This window comes from Dipteris shenzhenensis, chromosome 18 (genome assembly GCF_047967505.1).
Source record: "Dipteris shenzhenensis isolate YYH24624 ecotype China chromosome 18, Dip_SZ_1.0, whole genome shotgun sequence".
Taxonomy (NCBI): domain Eukaryota; kingdom Viridiplantae; phylum Streptophyta; class Polypodiopsida; order Gleicheniales; family Dipteridaceae; genus Dipteris; species Dipteris shenzhenensis.
The window spans coordinates 1,886,448-1,904,320 of record NC_141613.1 but is presented as its reverse complement, the minus strand read 5'-3'; the positions used below and the strand labels follow the sequence as shown (position 1 = coordinate 1,904,320).

General features: G+C 41.4%; 1 protein-coding gene across 2 annotated transcripts in view; it reads left to right on the top strand.

Annotated features, from left to right (window-relative positions):
* The first annotated feature begins 9,354 nt into the window (after positions 1 to 9,354).
* Positions 9,355 to 17,873, top strand: part of DAL1 (E3 Ubiquitin ligase family protein) — a 36,479-nt gene continuing 27,960 nt past the window's right edge. Inside the window, exons 1-6 of one of the 2 annotated variants that reach the window (XM_087389347.1) lie at positions 9,355 to 9,454; positions 9,543 to 9,595; positions 10,698 to 10,822; positions 12,916 to 13,011; positions 13,177 to 13,278; positions 13,478 to 13,543. In XM_087389347.1, the coding sequence (XP_087245473.1) occupies positions 9,381 to 9,454; positions 9,543 to 9,595; positions 10,698 to 10,822; positions 12,916 to 13,011; positions 13,177 to 13,278; positions 13,478 to 13,543 (516 nt within the window). In that variant the 5' untranslated portion in view covers positions 9,355 to 9,380. Of the gene's footprint in view, positions 9,455 to 9,542; positions 9,596 to 10,697; positions 10,823 to 12,915; positions 13,012 to 13,176; positions 13,315 to 13,477; positions 13,544 to 17,873 lie in introns of both variants that reach the window. The other variant, XM_087389346.1, reaches the window with a different exon arrangement.

Genomic DNA, 17,873 nt, shown 5'->3' with positions numbered 1-17,873 from the left:
TCACCATGTTTTGCTTCTCTTAGACCAAAGTGTGCGATATGACAAAATTAAGATATAAAAGATTGCTTCACATATGTAATTACTATGCACCATGGTGCTATCGCAACCTAGCTTCAACATGCATACTTTGATCTCCTATTAAAAAATCTAGCATGATATTCATCACTCTTCTGCATTTGCTGCTCTATCATCATATTCTATAGCACTTCCGTTTACATGTGGTTTTTCCGCTTTGATAGTTGGCTTCTTGATCCAGATCGCTACTTGGCTTCTTCCAATATTCATTGATCACAATCGCCAACATGACTCTCAACGCGAAGGTCGAAGAGAAATACATGACTCTCAATGTAGAGGTCAAAGAGAGACACAATGCAAGAGAGATGGAAGAATGAGTCATTGATTGGATTGCATGTAATTGTGTACTATATAGGGAGAGATACACCCCTTTATGCCTCACACATGCACCCCTTGGCATCATCACTTAAACCCATGTGTTTATGCCAAATGGCCTCACCTCTTGATGCCATGTGTCCCCTAAAGGACTCCACATTAAGCCCTATCCTTGGCTACCCTATGTACCTCCTCATAAGTGCCTAAGCCTAGGTGTGACCCTAGACCCAAGCCCTCTAGGCAACATAATATGCAAACAGAGTCGAGCTATTTGGTTTCCCACCTCGCTATAATCTAGCCATGGGATTCTGTGATTATGGTTGATGTAACACCACATCCTCTAGCTCGCAAGGAACGATTACTTATATACAATACCAAAATTCCATTTTATTACTGAAGGAGAACACTTCCTCAGTACTATCAACCCCTCTTAGATTCTTAAAAAATTCAAAGGCACACTTGAGTGAGATGTGTCCACATCCCGTAGGGTACACAAATTTTTAGCCAAAAACATATCAAGGAGTTCACAAACATTGGAATGCCCATCACTACAAGACTTATGACACTATGGCATGTATTCCCCTACCTTTTTTCCCCTTGTAAGCTCTTGAGGTCAATGTTTTGTGAAACATTTAAGGGTTGAAAATGACATAAAATCCACATTTTCACCAAACATTATAATATTAAACGGGGAATTAGTTCTTCCCATTAAAACCATTTTCCACACCTTGCCATCCTTGCAAAAAAATTTTCACCTTTCTCGGAACCAACAGAAACGATGCCTAAGTGTTACGCCGAAGCCTAAAGGGGCTCCAAGATACCTAACTGCAGAACCTCTATTTATCCATAATTTATCCATTTGATGGTAAGTCTCCTAACCATCCCTCATGCACACTCGTATTAACCCTTTTTGTAAATGTCTTCTCTACACTATACATAGAACTTGAGGCCTCACAAAACCTATTCAACACCTCAAACAACCTTTCCCTAAGGAAAGGACTACTGGAGGGAGTGGTCCACAGGACTCACCTTGACCCAAGTTGCTTGTTGGCCAACTTGAGGGTACCTGTGTTGCTTTTAATTGGGATGGTGATCTTTGGAAATGGAACTAGTTATAGTTCTAGAGTCCATGGAATGAGTTGTCTAAGATTTTAGGGTGATCATCAGGAGAAAAGGCTCTTTGACGAGTGCTTGTCTTTTAGTCATCAACAATTCTCTTTTTTCAGTTTAACCCAAGTGCTTGACAATGCCCATAGCTCAAAGCCCAATTTTGTAATGCAGGTTGACCACCCAACTACTTTTTAAAAATTAAAACAAGTGGAAAGTCCACTGAGGCCCTACTTTGAGTAAAGGTTTTTGTTTACTTTTCTACATTTTTCTTTGATTCATGTACTTTTGGATACTTTTCTTCATGTTTATGTGTTTTTAAAAATTTTTTGTGCATCCAACAACTAATCACCTTTCAAAAGCAATGTAAGAAACAGTTGGTTCAACTGATCAAATGCATGGCCAAAGGCATGCTTTCAAGTGGCTTCACAGTTTCAAGTATTGAGGAGGAAATGCAGAATGGCTTCTAAGAAACAAGAGTGCATGTATGCACAAAAGCACTTGCTTCAACTTATGAGGTTTATGAGGCTCCAAAATTAACAATCCGTTTGAAAGAAATCCTTACAAATTTCCTTGATCTCTATAGTTGCAATGACACAATATTATTTCGAAGATCATGCATTGCATACATAAATACTCCATTTAAAAGAAATGACCAAAAATTTCTTGAGCTCCCTAGTCGTAATGACATAATGTCATGGTAAGTTCATGCACTTCAAAAAATGAACATTTTAATGCACTAGAAGCCAAGCAACTCAAATTTTCCCTTCAATGAGGCCTAGAAAAAAAGTTTGAGCTTTGAACTAGCAAAGTCAACGCTATACCTAGTCTTATTCCAAAACCGCTTGAGGATTATGTGCAAGGAAGATGTTAAGGTAGAGTTGAAAATTAATGGATTTCTGCCCTGGCTGCCTCTAATTAACCCAATTTGTAGCTTAAGAGTTGATGGGCACCACTTTGATGTTGTGAATAGTGTATTGACTCTTTATGCGTATCAAAAGAATATATTGCTCCTCAATGTGTCAGAGGAATAAAATATTTCATTAGATGAGTCATTATTCACATTGTTGCATGCATTGATTCAATGCATGCAATAACTTGATGAAATTTCTTGTAGCTGTGTCAAAGTAAAGTTCCTTATTGAGGCCTCCCTTAAATGCATTCACAACAAACACCCATTGCCAATGTATTTAGGATGTATTGCCTATTGTTAAATTTCTTTTTCATTTGGCTTTGGGATTTTATTGCTTGTTCTTGGAGCAGTCGTGCCTTTCACTTTGGCCCGAAAAATGGTAGGTCATATTTAGAGTAGAGTAGTAGTGAAGGCACTATCAACAAAGCACAAACGCAATAGACAATAACGTCATACACCAAACAAGTAGAGTGCTATGAGATTATGGCCTTTTACATGGAAAATCAAACCCTCTTATCATCACAATATCCTTTGTTGATCCTTGACATTCATTCCTATATTTGAGAGTCCTTGGCACGTATTTATTAATTCATTCATTGCTCACTCGCTATACTTTAGAGTCCCATTTTTGGACCACATAGTTACTATCTTATAACCGAACTTGGATCCTACCATTTAATGACATTTTCCTAGAGGAAAAAGAAGGATGAAAAAAATGTGAACATGAGACACGAAATAGGGTCCATCGGGATCCGATCCTCCTTGCAAATGTCAGGGGTAGTGTTTTACTATTGCCTTGGTGACATGCAAAGCTTTGTGCAAGAAAAAAAAAAGACAATAACGTCATATGCCAAACAAGTATAGTGTTGTGACATTATGGCCTTTTAAATGGAAAATTAAACTCACATATCATCACAATATCCCTTGTCGATCCTTGGCATTCATTCATTCATTGATGGCTCCCTATATTTCACAGTCCTTGGCATGTACTTATTAGTTTATTCATTGCTCACTCGCTATACTTTAGAGTCCCATTTTTGTCATGAAGCACATAGCTACTATCTTAAAATGGAACTTGGATCCTACCGTCGAATGAAATTTTCCTAAAGGAAAAAAAATTATGAACATGAGACACGACACGGGCTCCATGAGGACCCCATCCTCCCTACAACTGTCAAGGGTTGTGTTTTATTATTGCCTTGGTGATGTGCAAACATTTGTGCCTTTTAGAAATTGAAGCCAACAAATACATGAATAAGACTACACTCATAAGAGGTCATAACTCATCCTTGGTTATAACCTAAATAATATTGTGTCATGGACTACAACCATATGAAATGATGTCCTTTGATCTTGCATCCAACTTGGCTATCTCTACTGCTGATTCTGAATCTTACCTCACGTTGAGAACATACATCAAAAGAGTGAAATATTGTAAGAATTCAGATTGAAGCATCATCGAGAATATTAGAGTCCAATAGTATTGCAAAGAAGTCTTGCAAATAGATATGATACTAGCATATTTCCTAAATATTAATATTCATATTCATATTGCAATTTGAGAAATCAATATCTTGTACTCACTAGTCACAGAGGTTTCTTTGACTATTTACATGCACGACAAATTACATTCAAAATAGAAGGTAAAAACCCACTATTTATGAGTTTGCAATATAACTTTTCTACTTTTGAGGCAATAGACCCTTTTGGTGCAATAGCTTTTTTAACAGAAAGTAGAAGGTAGAAGCCCACTATTTATAAGTTTGCAAGATAACTTTTCTAGTTTTGAGGCAATAGACCCTTTTTGCAGAATAGCTTTTTTGGCAAAATAGCTTGTTTGGTAGAACAACCCCTTTTTTTTTGGGGGGGGGGCGGTAGAACCGTTTTGTCCAATGCATAATTTGACTCAATATTCTCCACTAAAATTTTAAGATCCACTCTCTAGGACAATCGGACAAGCAGAAGTAAGTGTGAATAGAAACATAATTTTCTAAATTCCCAATTGAAAATGCATACCGAGAAGATTGGCATACACATGAAATGGCACCCCAACAATTTTCAAGATAAACCATCCACAATCTCCCATGTGTAAGGTTGCTCAAAGTAAATAAGCCATGAGCATAACATCAACCAATGGACATATTAATATGTAAGGGGAAAATATAAAGAGCTACACGCTACCATAATCGATCCTCAAGACCAAGTGCACTACATTGAAAGTTAAATGAGCTCTTTGTTTTGTCAAAGGCCATGTTGATCACATCGTATAAAGATTTGAGTGGAGGTAGAATGTAGCCCGGAAGTGGGTCCCTTTGCCTAAGCATGCTACGTAATCCCCCACCATCAGCTCCCTTTGGAGGCACTTAATCATTCCCTCCGCTAATAGATGTAATGTCTGCTCTATCATAGAGATGTGGGACTTGTATTTAGGCAGGTAGCATTGTGAGATCAAAGGAAATACTTCTTTCTCCTTGAGCCACGTGTCATCATTTTCCAATTCAAAATATTAAGTCTATATTTTTCTTGAATGGAAAGAAAATGCATCTCCGTCAAACCGTCTAATCCATAGCCTTTCATTCATCTCACCCCATTTCGTTCATCTCACCCCAGCCTTCCAAATCTCCCTCCCTTCGTCCAGCCACTCCCCCACCATCCATGACCTCTTGAAATGGACAGAAAGGGTTCATGAAGGAAGGAGATGAGAAGAAGGAATGCATGCGGCAATCGAGGAAATGGCTAAGAAGTCTGGGGAAGCCATCGTGGTGTTGGAAAGCAGTAAGGCCAACCTAGAAGATCAATATTCAGAAGGAGAGGATGACAAAGTTCACTTGATTTAGGCAAAGAAGACAATGAAGCTTCTCTCGGGGCCTCAAAAGAAGTTGTCGATGGTCCTGATGTCATTGCCGCTGGTCAAGATCTCATCCAAGAATCTGATGTTGCAGAAAATCCAAAGAATGGAGGGCAGCTTTCACAAGAAGCAGCCTGTGAGGCTGCTAATTTGCCGATGGGTTCGACGAACGTGGAGGAATTAGAGATTGACAATGTCTCCTGGTGAGCCAGGGTTGTGAAAGAATTTCTTGTAGCCTTTCTAGCAATCACCTTGGTTCTTTCTAATTCCTCTGGCACTTCTCCATGGCATGGCTAACTTTCGTGCCTCATCTTCTTGCAGATATCCGACTCATCATACTTACAACACATGGATTTTTTCAATCCGTGAAGGAACGATGAAGCAAGGTCGGGACCTGCTGGGGTTCAATTTTCAAAGATTATTTAGCAATCTTACTGAATGCTACAGATCACTTCTTCACGAGGATGAAAACTCTCGTATTGGAGAGAACGGAGAAGATATCTAGTTTAATTGGATTCATGCGTATGACTTTCAAGAAGACTGGAGCTACGAAGACACCATGCTTGCATTTCTAGATTGGGAATTAGAATTTCTGCATGAATATATGATCCCGAGACTACGAACAAGTTTGTCCTAGACGCTACGCCAGAGAGTTGACAGAGGACATACGAGGGAATTTCTCCCTCTTAAGTGACTCCCCAAAGGTAAAGGACGTTTTATTAGATTTGATGAAATGGGGAATTGAGGAACCAGGATACAGGAGTTTGCCAGAGTTTGCCTTTTGTTTCTCTCTTCACTCTGATCAACTTTACACTCATCTTGCCTTTTTTTTGCTTAGGCTCTTCATTGCCAACGCCAACCCGCATGAAGTCACTCATGAGAAGTAGGCACATCTTTTTTACAGTCTACGGATCCTCCTGCAATCGTATAGGCACAAAATTTCTGATTTCCTGAAGTAAAATTTTCTTCCTTTTGAACTTTCAGTGGACTTTTATCTTTCTCATCTCCAGTTCCGGTTGAATCCGGGTCTCCACTCGATCTCAAAATCTTTCGACTAAGGTTCTGAATGGCAGAAAATGGTCGCCTAATAATTGACCTCTTCGACTTGGGCATGCGTTGTTTTGAGAGAATTATAGCACTTGTCTCCAATAGGTTCGGCAAAGTATCATCAGTTTGGCGGATCATAGTGTCTACTTTCACATGTGTAGTGCATAGGCCGAAGCACTGGGGATTCGAGAGATTTGAGAAAGAATGGCCACAGTCACACTGTTTCATTTTATCGGCCTAGGGGGGACTTCTCTGATGAAGCTTTTTCTAGCAATTTTTGAACGAGCTGAGCCATGTGTTTTGAAAGGCTACACAGTTTGAACTCATGGTAGAGAGAAGTTCCACAATCCTTTATCAAGTTGGATGACAATTCGCAACCTGACTCTCTCATTGATTCGACCTTAAAGCGCGATCTGGGCCTGTTGCCGATGCAGTCTGACCTAACAGGGGGGCCTGGACTCAGCCTTGGACTTCAACTATAAGCAAAAATACATGTGGGCCTGTGCCTCCTCAATCATCCTCTCTATTTCTAAAATTGAATCCTGCGAATACATGTGGGCCTCTGCCTCCTCAATCATCCTCTCTATTTTTAAAACCGAATCCTGCAAAGTCAAGGAAGCAAAAGAAGTAATGCAGGAATGAGAAGAAGCGACAACTACGAGAAGGAAGGGACTATGAAGAAAGGGCAATGTAGAAGAGTAGAGTAGAGTAGGGTGAGCATGGGCGCTCCATGAGAGGAATCCTTGAACTCGCAATGCAATTTTGGCATCACTATAACTAGCAATCAACAGAGCAGAGGCAACAACAAATGATGACATTTTTTGTCATACCCAAGGATCACCCCTACAACCTTTCCTTATCATCTTCGAAGATATTTGGAGATTAGTTGTATAATCTACTAACTTTTTATGAGAGTATGATCCATGGATGTAGGTAAGGGCAGACATATTCACGTCCATAACTACCCCCACACAAATGTGTGCTAACTCGCCTCCCCACAAATGTGTGGTTATGTGTAAATGCAAAGTACTATAAGCCAAATGCAAAGAGCTATATGCCAAATTCAAATCGCTATGTGCAAAATTCAAATTGCTTTGTGCAAAATGCAAATTGCTATGTGCTAGATACAAATTGATATGAACCCAAGGAAGGGCACGTTCCTTGGTCTTATAAATTTTGGAGAGAAAGTGTGCCAACTCTCCCCCCACACATATGTGTGGTTATGTGCTAAATGTAAAGTACTATAAGCCAAATGCAAAGTGCTATATGCTAAATTCAAATTTCTATGTGCAAACTTCAAATTACTTTGTGAAAAATGCAAATTGAAATTAAAATTGCTATGTGCTAAATACAAATCTATATGAACCCAAGGAAAGGCATGTTCCTTGGTCTTATAATTTTTTGAGAGAAAGTGTGCCAACTATCCCTCTACACAGGTGTGTGGTTATGTGTTAAATGCAAAGCACTATAAGCCAAATGCAAAGTGATAAATGCGAAATTCAAATTGCTATGAGCAAAATTCAAATTGCTTTGTGGAAAATGCAAATTGAAATGAACACAAAGAAGGATAGATTCCTTTGTCCCATAATTTTGGAAAGGAAGTGTGGCAACTCCTCCCCCACATAAATGTGTGATCATGGGGTAAATGCAAAGTACTATTTGCAAAATATAAAGTGCTATGTGTTGAAATGCAAAGTGCTATGTGCCAAATGCAAATTGCTATGTGCTAATCTAATTTTTAGAGCTATGTGCTAATCTAATTTTCTAAAAGCAAAACATGTCGTTATACTCTAAAATTACAAAACTTAAATAAAACATATTCTATTTCAATACGGCTACCTGCCCGGATCTAGTTGTTATGGGCCTTGGTTGCATTTTGATTGTTATTTGTTGTAGGCTGAGGAGGGTTCTCAATATACCCATCGATAACTTGCTGGCAATAGGGACATCGAATGCCTTTGTCAGCTTACATGACAGTTAAGATGCGGGAGAGATGCGGCCATACCTTCAAATTGTAAAAATTGCACAAAACACACAAGGTAACATGCGTACAACACTGAAAGAGCGTATCAATGTCATAAGAAAAATAGCCATGCTATAGAAAGGATTGGGGAAGATACTATTTAGAAGGCCTCTCAATAGTAAAGGAAATGATGCCTAGAAGCTTCACGTACTTTATTATCTTATTTTGCAAGGCCATCGTCATATCATGTAGTGGAGGAGTAACTTGTACTGATGCAAAGGAAAGCTTGTAGTTGGAAATTTAGAAGCACGATGGTGTAATTTAGCCCCCTCTTCTCCGAAATAAATTATACACAAATCATCGTCTTGGCTTGATTGTCCCAATGTTGCATCGCTTCCCTTGTCGTCAGAAGAAAAGGCCCAGTCTCCATGCGCTCCCATTACAGCTGTTCGCTATAGAACAATTGCCAAATCGCCTTGATGACAAAGACAGACTGCAATCTTGCGTTCAAGATGACACGATGAAGGTGATGTATGTTATGTGATCCAGCTTGCGTGGGAAGTCCAAGAGCTTTATGAGATGAAAAGCCACAATGAGGCGAGAGAGAGCTAAAAGGAGCAATTAGATTGGAACATTTCAACGACTTGACTGCGACTTCTATTACTGTGCTATTTTGTCGAGCAATGGAAATCCTAGAATGACCATAGCTTTGAGGACTTTAGATGATGAGACATTGCAAATAACAGCGCTGCATGTAAGACCAAAAAGGCCACCAGTAATACCCCAAAAGTAGAGCGCTTTTGAATTTCGAAAATTTCCCAAAAAATTGAGAATAATCACAAAACTTTGCTCCAAAGGAGTGTTTCTAAGAGAGGCTCTAGTGCTAACAAAAACCCCGTTTTCCCAACCTGGCCCAAAAAATCACCATTCGCTAGGTTGAATAAAACTTGATAAAATTTGAAAGGTATATAAGCACTTAAGCCTTGTTGACCAGATAAATGATAGCCATGAGATGGATGCTCTGTGGTGTTGTAACTTGACTTACTGATCATCAGACAAAAAACAAGTTTTGAGGTTGTGACAAAAACTTCCTCTGTCTCCATTTCAAGGCCATGCTGTCTTGGGGAGGCATCACTCTCTGTCTCAGTGGAGCCGCGCTTTACTGCTTGAGTCGCAACACTGGCCGGTGAGTTCCGCGACAACATCGTTTGCCCAATCTGAGGTTTTTCTTGCTCGGTTACATCCCCCTCATCGCCAATTTTTCTGTTTGACAGAGATGCCGCCGTCCTCAGATCGGTTAAGAGAGTCAATCAACTCAAGGATCTTGGTACGCCATCGCCCACATGGGCTAAATCCTCACATACCTCTCCTTTCATCACTGACTCGATCCATTATTCGCACCGGCTTTATGCGTCATCCTCGTGCCGTCAACCTGCAAATGTGCCAACTTTGGTCTGTCGCTTGCCATTCTTTTGGGCAATTGCGGTGGAAATTGTCCACGACACTCAACACGTGGAATGTTTGAGGCACGAAACTTTGTCGATCGTGTTAGAAATTACTATTGTAGACAAACGCAGAAAAAGAGCTCATTCCCGAGTTATTTTTCATCTTCTATACAGAGGTGAGTACGCTTATAACATAATGAGCACAACGCATGTAACATACTGAGCATAAGGTTAACTCAAACGAAAATAATCCATGTTTTGGGTAGCTCTATATTTGATTCTGTCAGAACTTATGAATTGTCCAAAGCTAAATTCTTAAAGGAGTGCGATACCTTCAAACGTTTTCAAATGTGGGATGTTGGTCGCAAAGTTGTGCGTAGTGTAATAGCAATACGAACAACATTACACCGATCACTATGATCTACCCTCGTCGAGGGATTCATAGCATGGTGCTTGGTGTTGGTTTTGAGGGCTGGAAAAACGGGACGTTAAAGGGTCTAAAATCACGCCATATATGAAATGATGTTGTGTGACGTAGATATTCTAGCGAGCTGAATAAGCAAGGTGAGTTGCTCCAGCCATGCTAGGAGATATGTGAATTTCACCTCGTGATCTTGTGGCCTGCTTATACTGCGTTATTTTTTTTGTATTGTTTAATGACAGGCTTATTTTGTTTTGAGCTTGAACGAAGAGATGTGGATTATCTTTTCATTGGCGTCTCGTGCAGTGCTGGCCTTCACATCATGGCCCTTCACCTCTAGAGTTCTAAGAGGGACTTAGGTTGAAAGCATTCGTATATGCCATGTGTGTGTGGTTGGCATTTTGGGGTTAGAGGTTCACAGATTGTCTGTGACAATTACTTTAAACCAATCGTTCTCTTGAATCAATGCTTCTTTTAATAAAGACAATGATTTTTTCCCTTTTCAAATTTCATCTCTGTCAGAGTAGGTGTTAAGATATGTTGCTCTTGTCTTTCCTGTGCAGCAATTTTACTGGAGTCTGCTTGCAAAGCTCTTCCACTGGTAGTAACTGTTGCCGGGCGAGTTGGATCTGATACGCCAATTAGCTGTGAACATAGCAGTCTTCGTGGTGTCATACTTGAAGAGATTGTAAGCAAATCCTTGCCATTAATGCAAGTCAGCCTTACAGTGTTTGGATGATTACTGGACTTACTTTCTAGTGCACATAGAAGATCCCTTCCTTTCTTGGTTTTATTGTACTGTGATAATATCCTCAAGCCTCATAGTCAGATATTTCAGCATATGCAGTAGTGCAGAGGGCCTCTGAGGTATAGATAGATTTGCTTATTGCATGACTTTTCCGTTGGTTTTTTTAATGTTAGGCAAAAGGTATTCTAAGAATTCTAGAAATAAACAAATCACAAAACTGTGGAAGGCATTCTTTGTACGTGAAGTTCTCTTATGTGCAGATCAATGAGATTCTGATTATGCATGTGCTGAAATTATCACAAAAATTGTGTAAGGTGTTCTTACTACATGGAGTTTACTTTTGCTATGGTTCATGAGGCACATGTGCAGCATACCTGTTCTAGTACAATTGTAGTGGCCCTGACTCGAGGATAAGTTGAAGCTGAAATCCACGCATGCTATCCTGATTGTTGGATACACTACGTTTGAGGGCTGAACATTTCACATTTGAATGGTGTATGTATGGCTATGCTTGTGTGTAAAATGCAGCCCAACAATTGTAATTTTTGTTGACGATGTATATATGCAATTAATGTCTCACATTTGAAAGGTGTTGATGTGCCTACACTGAACAGGGCATGCTTCGTGCTTATAGACCCAGCTTGCCTTAGAAAGGCACCCTAGCTGTTTAGGGTAGAGATTGAGCCCGTTTCTTTAGGGTGGGTCCGGGTGGGTTTTTTGAGCCAGCTTGTGCGGGAGACTTAGAGATGGATGGGGGTCTGGATTCGCTTCGGCGGCAGACGATCAGAGTTGTGTGTCGGTTGGGCAAGGAGTGATCCATAGACCCAGCACACATTTTGGACCAGGATGTACATTAGTAGTGCCTTTGCCTTAGGGAGGGCCGTCCCCTTCGTGAGGTCCAGTGGAATACAGGAGAGTGGTTTAGAGTAGACCACTCAGAGTGCGTGGAGGAGGTGGCTTTTTTCTCTTACATGATATGTATAGGTTGGTGTCTTTAACTAGGGGCGATGGCTTGGACTCCCTTGAGAGAGCGACATTGGGCTTAGTAGTAGGTGCCCTAGGAGCTCAGATCTAGATTTTATGGTCCAGCTGACGACTACGGAAGATCTCCTATTTTTTCTTGATGGTTGCCCACGAGGGTCTTCCCATTGGTCCATGGTTTGGGCAGAGGATTTGGCTGGCTCTGATTGTGGCTCGGGTTCAGAGTATTCATATGGACTTTTCACTTGGGGCATGGCTTGGCTTGCAGGCATTTTTATATTTTCATTTGGTATGCATATTGGGTTCGAGCGAGTTTTGTTAATGGATCTTAGAACATCTTTTGTTGTCACAATTTGATGCGATTGCTACTTGCATTGGTGGCACTCTTAAGTTGTTTCTATTGGATTCAATGATGCTTTAAAGGAAAAATGTGTGCATCATACTATAGCATATCATGATTGGTTGCCTTGAAGGGTATTTATGAACATAATTTTCTTTTGCAAATAATTGATCACATGATTTGCATTCTTGGTTACATTCCATAATCTCTTTGGAAGCTAGGCAAATCTAGTCAATTGAAGGCTTTTGTAGGGTGAGTGTAGCAAGCTGTATTAGATTCATTTAGTCTTGTTGTGTCAGCAAGATCTCAAATCCCCTTTGCTTATCAATAGGTTGAATTTATTGATCAATGATTGATTGTTTTCTTTTGCAGATTTATTGGTATGATCCCATCTGTGGAAATGATAGTTTGCAATCCTAATTTTGAACCTAGGTTGCAAATTTTATAGCTTCTAGTTTGTATTTGGCATGATCCAAGGCTTCTAACACCTTAGTTAAGAAATTAGGCGAGGCAAAAATTTAGTTATGGTGCCCAGTTTCTAGGAAACATGCAGAAGTATCAAAAGTTCATCAGAAAGTGTAAAGTTCATAGTTTCCTTGTTGTTGCAAGTGACACATTCTTTATTTACAAGTCCACCTTCTTACCATTGGTGTGTTTTTATTAAATAATTTGTGTGTGTTGTCTTATTGATGTTATGGTGGATCATTTTTAGGCAGAGCAACACTTTTTAAAGCACAACGAGTCTGGGTCATGGATTCAAGATTCAGCCTTGATGCTGGCCATGAGCAAGGAGGTCCCATGGTACCTGGTAATTGCTTGGAAGATGATAACTTCTTTTTCAACGCTATGAAAGAAATGGCGTTTTTGTATAAGAAAAATATATTTGTGGTATTCTTTATGTTGAAACTTTTGTTAGAGATTCAAATTGTACATCTTGCAAGAAAAGGAGATAATTGTGGATTCCCGTGGCTAGGAGGATGGTACGAGCCGCGTTTTCATTGTTGGAGCTCGCGGAGCATCCGGTTTGGAGTTGACAATAGCTAGCGAGGTTTTTGAAGAATCTGGTCGCTCACTTGTACGCGGCACCCTTGACTATTTGCAAGGGCTGAAGGTTATATGTTTAATCATGACTAAGTATTTGAGAGGTGATATAGAAGGAGGAAGGCTGTGGTTAAAGCCTTCAATTTTAGGATTGTAAGAAATAAGCTGTCATTTATCTTGCAATTGAATTGAACGAGGCTTTGTATTGATATTGCCATTGGAAATAATGGCAGATGCTCGGAGTAAAGCGAGTGGAGAGAGTTTTACCTGTAGGCACAGCTCTTACTGTAGTAGGTGAGGTAAGGTTCTGTTTGTTGGCCAATTGTGATTGGTATACCTATCTGTTTGTAAGAGGTGGTGTGAACAATTAACCTAGGCAGAAGGATGAAGAGAGGATATTTTTTCTTCAAATGTCTTTATGCCAAATTTATAAGCTTTAAGCATATTGGTATCTTTTAGGAATTTATGATGCTCTTTAGTGTCAAAATTGCATGTATATCTAATACTTGATTGGAAGTTAAGGGACGATTATGGTTCCACATTTCTTGTGTTGAGGGGTAGCTGGTACACTTCTGGCGGTCTTGGACCACTTAATAAGGCGGCTTCATGTGCCTAGAGACGTTGGCTCAGCAACTAGTCCACCTAAACTAGATGGATAGACTAGATAAAGAGAAAAACAACTCTGCAAAGGAGAAATCTACTTAACATTATAGATTGGCGAGCCTTCCAACCCTGGCACGGAGGAAGAGGCAGCTTCAACGCAGGAGGCAGCCCCACCAGCAGTATATCCACCAGCAGCACCTCTATCAACAGAGGCTCCTCACGGGAAGTTACTTGGATGCTCTACGCCCTTGAGATTCTAGATCGGCCATTTGAGTAGATTAGCATGGATCTTGTGATCGACCTTCCACCCGACATTTGTTCCAGGAATACAATGTGCCTGACGATAGTGGATCAGCTCAAAAATTTGTCATGCTCATTGTTTGCAAGTAGACGACAACCTGTTTTTCTCTTAGATGGGGGTACCCAATGTGTGGCATTTCCAGATCCATTGTTTCAGATTGAGACTCCAAGCTCACCAGTGACTTCTGAAGGAACTACTTTGGTAACCAAGCCCAGTTTTTCCAGCAGTTTCCATCACTAGTCAGATGACCAGACGGAGATCTACAATCAGTTTGCCTTTGATGTGCTGAAGTGTTATGTTGCCAATTCATAGTTCAGACGGGAACGGTTTCTTCCTTTGGCCCAAGGGATCGTCAACAACTCCCACTCCACCAGTGTGGGTAGTATTGGAGAGTGGTGATGTGATGTGTTGGTGTGTAGTACTAGTAGATCTAGTACTAGTTCATGTGTGTGAGTCATGTGTCAGTGCCATGTGTCACTCTAGGAGTTATCACATATACACTTGGTACATGTGTGTGTGTGATCAGCCTATACAAGGCTTGTACTTCACTTATCATGTCATACTTGATGAATGAATGAAAGCCGTCTTCGTGTCCTCATTTGAGAATCATTTCCTCACACCCTAACCTTCCTTCTCTCTCTCTTTCTCTCTCCCCACCATGTTTCTAACATGGTATCAGAGCAGGTCACCCTGCCATAGCTGCCACGTCATCCTAGACCTAATCCTAATCCAAAACCCTAACCCTAATCCAAAATCCTAATTCTGTTCTAGCTTTTATTTCTGCAGCCGCCTCAGCCCTTCTCTTTTTCGCCTCTATCATGCAGCCATCTGCCCTCCTTTGTGCCCATTCAGCTCCACAATAGCCTGTCTGTCCATAGCCGCCTCCTTTTGTGCTCATTTCACCTCTTTTCCCTGCTGTCTGCTCCCATTTTGAGCATCTTTCCTCTACCACCTTGCTGCTGCTGCATAGCCGCCCTGTGGGAGCACACTTTTGGCCACCTTTTCCAACATTTCAAGGTGTTTTCGAGCAGGTCCAGCCCTGCCAAGTGCTGCGTGGAGACCATCCTCCACATTTCGGAGCATTTTTCTAGTGCTGTGTGCATTTCGAAGCAGACCAGGCTTGCATGTGTAGAGATTCCAGCCATTTCAGCGCATTTACAATCCCTTTTTAGGGTTTCCAGGCCAGCTGCAGCATGCATGCACGTTGATTACAGCTTCTCGAGTGATTTGGAGGTCTCATTGACCTATTTTTGAGCAGCTGCTGGCATTTGCAAGCTGTTTTAGGGTTGCTGTTGCAGAGCCGCCTCCTTCACACTCATTTTCGGGGCTGTTCTTTGCCTCATTCATCCCAGAGCACTCCTTTAGCTCTCTTTAGCCTCCTCCTTGCATCTTGGGCTTGCTGTCCGCTTTCATCAAGCTCCTTGCCATCATGACTTCATTGTCCTCCTGCTCTTTGCTCGTGGAGAAATTCAAAGGGGAAGGTTTTCCCACATGGCAAAGCAAGATGCAGTCACTTCTTATGCACGAAGGTGTTTGGGATGTTGTTGAGGATGACAAGGTTGAGTTACTTGATCAGCAACACCAAAGGATTTGGAAGCAGCAGAATGCGAAGGCCATTGCCTCATTGGTCCTTGCTTGGCCGACACTCTTATTCATCATGTGGATTTCAATTCAACAGCTAAGGAGATTTGGGATCGCCTCGAGACATTGTTTGGTAATAAAATCACCAACTCTAAAAGTCTTTCTAAAGCTTAAGTTTTATGATTTGAAAATGGAAGAGAGTGATGAGTTGAGTGATCATCTAGCACGGTTTCAATCTCTTGTTCAAGAATTTGCAAGAGGAAAGGACACATTGAAGCTCATTGCTTCAAGAAGAAGGAATAGGAACAAGAGAAGCACCATGCCAATCTCCTTGTTGAAGAACAAGCTGAACTTGAAGAGCCCCCATAGGAGATACATGCAGCTACAACAGAGGTTCACGGCCTTTGTCTTGAGGATGAGGACCCTTACTACTAGGGTTGAGCTTTCTAGGCCCCCTATGCTATGTGTGTTTATGTCGAGTCAATAAAGGTTCTCAGCCTTGAGTTGTCCCTCTAAATTGAATGTATTTGGAGTACTTTGCCTTGGGTTGTCCCCCAAAAATGAATGTATTGTCTTTTACTTTGGTTTGATGGTATTGACCACCCAGTTCAGAGTAAGGGGGGGTGGTGAGTGATGGTTTGCCCTTACCGGCCACAAACCGACTGAGAAGTCACTATCACACGGAGGTGTTGGATAGTTGGACTTGCTCTTTGCAGTATTGCGCTGAAGGGAGGATCGGTCTATTCTTTGCGTGTTGGGTCACACTCTTTGCTCTAAAGGGGGGTGTTGGAGATATCATAGCCAAAGAGTAGTGATGTGATTTGTTGGTGTGTAGTATTAGTAGTTCTAGTACTAGTTCATGTGTGTGAGTCATGTGTGAGTGCCATGTGCACTCTGGGAGTTATCCCATATACACTTGGTACATGAGTGTGTGTGATCAGCCTATATAATTCTTGTACTTCACTTATCATGTCATACTTGATGAATGGATGAAAGCCTTCTTCATGTTCATGTCTTCATTTGAGCATCATTTCTCTCTCTCTCCATCAATTCTCTATACCTGGTTGGAACCGAGTGAACTCCCAGTGAAGCTTAGCTTCTACAGAGATCACTTCTTACATATCACAGCGGAGGGTTTCATTGACCCACCAGGATACACACAGATTCACCTACCCCACTCGATGAGGATCTCTCTTGGGCAGTTCCGGGTCTCTTCACACAGACTTCGCATCGAGAGCGGCAGAGCAGAGCGACTACCCAGGGAGCGGCGCATATGCACACTATGTGACATACAAGAGGTTGAGACAGAGGAGCATTTCATCTTCAGGTGTCCTGTGTATTATGAGATCCGAGGACGTTTCCACTGCCTCTTCAGAGATAGTTATGGGATTTTAGCCGATTTCCTCTCCTACCCGGACCAGCGGTGTTTGGCAGGTTTCATTCAGGAGGCACTTAGACATCGCGAGAGGATACTCCAAGCACGGAGACAGGAGCAGACTTCTTCCTCGGTTGATCCCTCTCAGAGCTCTATCACGGAGTTCTTTTAACTAGATCACATGGACCCCAACGAGATGAGGCCTCGACATGACCGTGACCCGGAGCCTGTGACCCGACAGCTCAGACAGAGGATCGACACACAGATCACACTTGGAGACATCCCCTCCTTGTTTAGAGCTGGAGCCCGACCGATGGGGGTCACAGTAGCCCTGGTTAGACGCAGAGCTACGACTAGGAGACGTGCCAGGACCGCACCTCTGAGTGGCCGACAACACTCTATTGCCGACTTCATGCCTCCACTGCCTCATCCATCCTGATATCTTGCTGTTGCTGGGGATGATGATGATGCTGAGATTGATATATAGTCGACCATCGACATGACTATGTTGTACTTAGGACTTAGTACTGCCATTCTGCATTTTTTGCATTTTTTGCATTTTGCATTTTGCATTGGTATGGACGCTCGTTTAGTAGCTCCACTACCATAGCTCGTTGTATCAGGATTTTCACAGTCTCATAGACCCATCGGTCTTGCGAAGACTTTAATAAAATTTCTTTCTTTCTTTCTTTCTTTCTCCCGCTTTGAATTCGTCCAACTTTGAATTAGTCCCCAGATCATCTGCTCCATCTCCCTCGGGCCTCTCGAT